The sequence below is a fragment of the Temnothorax curvispinosus genome, unplaced genomic scaffold (assembly GCF_003070985.1).
Source record: "Temnothorax curvispinosus isolate PA1 unplaced genomic scaffold, ASM307098v1 QBEX01004312.1, whole genome shotgun sequence".
Classification (NCBI taxonomy): domain Eukaryota; kingdom Metazoa; phylum Arthropoda; class Insecta; order Hymenoptera; family Formicidae; genus Temnothorax; species Temnothorax curvispinosus.
This window is the reverse complement of record NW_020214092.1, coordinates 1-4,937: the sequence shown is the minus strand read 5'-3', so window position 1 is coordinate 4,937 and position 4,937 is coordinate 1. Positions and strand designations below refer to the sequence as shown.

Here is a 4,937-nt window from a genome sequence, read left to right as displayed (position 1 = left end):
TTTCTTCTTACACCATGCACGTATATGTACCGTGATTTATTAGACTGGTATTCATTGCTCGATGTTAAGGTATCTTTTCATACGCAGTATGCTGCAGCAGCATTTCTATATTATTTCGCTGTTATTGGTTAAAAATTGAAATGTGTCATCTGATAAAAAATTTTTAACTAATGGGCACGTTCAGCGGAAAAAGCTGCTCAGTGAGCGCTTTGTGATTCCTTAAGAGAATCCTATAATCGTCCGCGGAACTGAATTTTTGTAAAAATTTGTAAAAGGATTTCTTCGTATTACTTTCATAGATTTGAAAATCCTTTTAGAAAACAAAAGTATAGACATTAATATGTGTCATTTCTATATTATTTCGCTGTTATTGGTTAAAAATTGAAATGCGTCATCTGATGACAAATTTTTAACCAATGATAGTGAACCACTGCAAACTGTTGTCACAGCGTGCTGCCGTATGAAAAGTTACCTTAAGAGGGGTTTTACAATAAGTTGCAAACGAATCACATCGTCCTATCATGGGCTTAGTTTACACCGGACCGTTTGATACGCGTACCAAGTACTAATATCCGTATCAAATTCATATCAAATCTCGGGTTATCCCGGTGTAAACCGAGATTTGATACAAATTTGATACGGATATAGTATTTGGTACGCGTATCAAACAGTCGGTGTAAACTAGGCCATGGTGTTTGCAATTGGCGACAAGACATTTACAACTTATTGTAGAATCCCCCTAAGAGTTGCTTAACCTCGCTTGTGTGATATTTTGCTCATGTTGTTTTACGCTTGTGTCGTATAATTCGAGTAAAGGATATTTGTTCCAACTTTATTTCATAATGATTTGTCGTGATTTTATGATACGCGTATGCTGTAGACAGGATTGTAAAATGGATCACGCAGTAAAAAAGTGCATTAAAGCATCATGCAATAGAAATAAATTGTGCAAATTCGTACATCTCACAGAGTATGAAGTCTGTGAAATTAATGAAAATATAAGACCTTTCCGACATACTGTGTATTATGAAATGAAACGGTTGGCATATATTTTAAGAGAATCTCTTCCAGAAAAATTAAGGACACATGCTTGTACAATAGGCATGTTAGGAGAATGCCTTTGGCCTTGTTTAACGTGTGAAACAGCTGGTAGCAATAGTAAGTTTTTTAACTATTTTAGTATTTTAGTATTTGATTATTTATATTACAAAGGTGAATTAACGAAAGTACTTTCTGTTTTCAGTGAGAAATGTGCTACCATGCTGCAATAAATGTTATATTTTGTTAACGCAAGGCAACCTTACGGCATTGCTTTGTGGCCATGCGTATTGCAAGTATTGCTCAGACCGGTTTTCAATCCAACTAGCAGGCCCTGTTCCTGTTTACTATTGTACAAAATGTAATAAATGGACAGGGATGTTTACAATATGTAAGTTAAAAATTAAGATCTTTATTTATACAATATTCGATATTTAAAATAACAGGTTCTAATAGAATTTGCTTAAATATATTTCTTATAGAATACTTTAAAGAAGATTTTGCAATATGTAAATGGCAAAAAAATTTTTTAAACATTTTAAACTTATTCTGACAATCTATTGCTCAAAAATCTTTTAAATATATATACATTTATTTTGAAGAAAACCTGTTCAAGGAAACAAATTACTTAAATTTATATATGATTTTAATGAAGACAAAATTTTTTACAGTTGGAGTAAATTGATGCACTTAAAAGAACAGAAGAACGAATATCGTTATTTGGAGAACAAAAGAAAGCATATCGTAATATTTTCAAAGTTTATATTCTTACATATAATTCATTATATATATTCATTAGTCATATATAATATTCATTACAATATAAAAAAAATACCATTTTTTGTATTAATTTTTTTAATAAATATTTTTAATAAAATTTTTTAGTAAAACCTACTTATCCAAGTAAATTTGGAAAAAGATTTAGCATCAAACTGTGCTGAAGATATCTCGAAAATGTCTAAAGCGCATTTAATAAACATAATCTTACATCCGCAAAATGCAATACCTACTTGTTCCGTAGCTGTTTACAATAATTTTAGCCAGAAACGTTTGAAAAATGTAATTACTGAGACATTTTACTTTTTCTCATAAAATAATTTTCATAAGTTATTACATATGATTATTATAGTATGTACAGTTTAATTTACTGCAAAATACTTTTTTACCTTATCAGATCTAATTTTCATAATACAAAGTTGACAAATGAAACAATAATAGTTATATTATCTTGATAAAAATTACTGATAATTAAAAAGTAAAAATTACAGATTAATAAAAAAAAAGTTTTAGACAACTTTCTTGAACAGATATTACGTAAATATCTTATGACATGTATAAATTAATATAATTTCATCACAAGGAACATTAATGCAAAATTTGATTTCGCTAAACGAATTATCTTCTTCATTTGAATTATACAAGCAAAAAACTACATAAGCAGAAAACAATATAAGCGAAATACACAAAATAAAATATACTAAAAATGTGCCTTATGCTGATAACAGGTACGTTCTGTTTCATGCATGATGCACATAATGCATTTATCTTTCTTGTTCACCGAAATAAACAAGGATAAATGATGCATTATGCACATCATGCGTGAAATGGAATGCACATTTAGTATACATAGTATAGAATACACAATATAAAAGAACGATTACATTAATTTTTTATACGGTTGCTCGGATCGACACATCGGACAATATACTACAATTGATCCTCCCTTGACAGTATTACTACTTAAGCATTTCAATCCACAATTGTAACAGAACATGTGTCCGCAAAGTGGAACACCAATAGATTTTAAAGTAATTGTATCTCGACATATCGGGCACTCTAACGGTTGCAGGTCATCTAGTTTGACATGTCGACGATTACAAATCGATCGTTTGCAAACATTATTTTTAAAATCGCCACATATATTGGTGTTTTGTAATGTTCTGCCAACTTCTTTCTTCAGATTTTCAGTTGTTTTTCCTGTCATTATATAGCGATATTGTTCAACGCTGGTACAATGCAAAAATGGGCAGTTTTTCTCATTACAGGTAGCATTTTGGTAATTGTAGCAGTATTTATATTCGTGTATGAAACTGCAATCCAAATTGGTGCAGCAACATTTTTTAAAATCTTCACATTTCTGCAAGCTGCTATCTAAAACATTTTTGGTAATTTATATGGTAGTATAAAATTATGAAATAAAACAGAATCGTATATTGTATATCGAAGTTTTTACTTTAAAATTAATACCTTAAAACTGTTAATCTATTAATAACTTACAACCGTTTATATATTAGATAATAAGGAGTATAGAATACCCGTATGCAGGTCCTTGCACGTTAAGCCGGCAAAAGAATACGTTTATAATATAAAATTATACCAACCTTTCTGTGAACCATAAAACGACATATTTTGGTAATTATTTAGAATACGCGCTGCACCTCGAATATCAATAAAATTATGCTCATTCGACGCGTTTTGACACGAAACGAAAGAATCTGGCAGAAAAATGCGGCGGTCTGCCCTGCGAAGCAAGATATTTAGCGTTAAAGTTGACGACTCTCAGGTTAGAAATCTTGTCATAACAACGTGATGTAGCGATCATGAACATGTCCCGCGGTCACATGCGCATGCTCTGTCAGCTCTGTGGCTACATGCGCATGCTCCGTGGCCGCATGCGCATGCAAAAGTGCTCGAATTTGAAACGTATGCATACTTATAATGCATAAATATAAATATATACTTTTCATATACCAACTATTCTCTGCTTTAACAAATTATTTCTGCTACAGATATTAAGCGTCAAAGTTAACAAAACAGAAATAATTTGCTGACAAGTCCGCAATTATTGCATCTCAGACAGTATGTTATGTACGCTAATTATTTATGTGTTAAAAATTGTGTATTTATATATTATTTTGTAGAAAGAGATCATGAAATGGAAAAAAATTAAAATACTTTTAACGAAAGAAGTTATAAAATGGCAACAAATTCCACAATCATCAACAGTTAAAGAGATACGACGACGAGAATTATTGAAATTATATTTATTATATATAAAAATAAAGAAAGAAAAAATGAAAATTCAAAAGAGGCTCTGGATCCGTCCTATATTTACCATGAGACAAAGACTGTTACAAGGTGCAAGTAATAATCTCATTTAAAAAATAGAAAATTCTGATCTAGAAAAATTTATTGAATATTTGAGAATGGATACACCTACATTTAATGAGTTATTAAATCTAATCAAACCATTAATAGAAAAACAACATGCAATAAGAGAACCGATTCCTGCATCAACTCGTCTACAAATATGTCTACGATATTTAGCATCAGGAGATACAATGGCTTCAATTTCATTTGCATTTAGAATGGGATTAAATACTGTCTCTAAAATTATTAGTGAAACATGTGCAGCTATTTGGAATGTTTGAAATGCGTGAACAAAATGATGATTGGTTGACCCCTCTCCATTACTTTTCCGAGATTCCGTTTTCCGAATTTCTGACTGCCATATGACGACACCCTTATGGCTCCTGCACACGGGACGCGGTAACATTTGCCGCGCATCAAAAAGCGACGCGATAGCTGATTGGCTCCTGCGCACAAAACGCGGAATTATTTGCCTTTCTGGATATTACTTATGTCGCGAATTGACATGTGAAATGTATATCTTGACGGTTATCAGTGGTATATGTTGATCTACATTTTCAAGATACCTTCAGTTTTGAAATAAAGATAACGGCCCGTATTCTCAGCTCACTTTTAGCGGCACATTTATATCGCCAATCTTAAATGTATGAATAAACACTAAAGGCGCGTCACTAAAGTTATGCTTATTCTCATCGCACATTTAGGCCGGCTTCACACCTTAGCAGAAAAACAGAAAACAGAAAAGCAGA

The 4,937-nt window shown here is 31.6% G+C and overlaps 2 protein-coding genes across 3 annotated transcripts; one reads left to right on the top strand and one right to left on the bottom strand.

Moving 5' to 3' along the window:
• The first annotated feature begins 558 nt into the window (after nucleotides 1–558).
• On the top strand, nucleotides 559–1,831 carry LOC112453410. 2 transcript variants are annotated; one of them, XM_025014190.1, is made up of 3 exons: nucleotides 559–1,158; nucleotides 1,244–1,428; nucleotides 1,703–1,831. In XM_025014190.1, the coding sequence occupies exons 1-3, from the start codon at nucleotides 843–845 to the stop codon at nucleotides 1,721–1,723; spliced, it is 522 nt and encodes a 173-aa protein (XP_024869958.1). In that variant the 5' UTR covers nucleotides 559–842; the 3' UTR covers nucleotides 1,724–1,831. The 2 variants fall into 2 exon arrangements, with proteins under 2 accessions (XP_024869958.1, XP_024869959.1); XM_025014191.1 differs by having other exon boundaries at nucleotides 1,244–1,429; nucleotides 1,710–1,831.
• Nucleotides 1,832–2,496: 665 nt separating this feature from the next.
• LOC112453411 (zinc finger CCCH domain-containing protein 10-like) lies at nucleotides 2,497–3,613 on the bottom strand. Its single transcript, XM_025014192.1, has 2 exons — nucleotides 3,420–3,613; nucleotides 2,497–3,189 (listed from the first exon to the last, which is right to left on the bottom strand). The coding sequence occupies exons 1-2, from the start codon at nucleotides 3,442–3,444 to the stop codon at nucleotides 2,696–2,698; spliced, it is 519 nt and encodes a 172-aa protein (XP_024869960.1). The 5' UTR covers nucleotides 3,445–3,613; the 3' UTR covers nucleotides 2,497–2,695.
• Nucleotides 3,614–4,937: the final 1,324 nt, after the last annotated feature.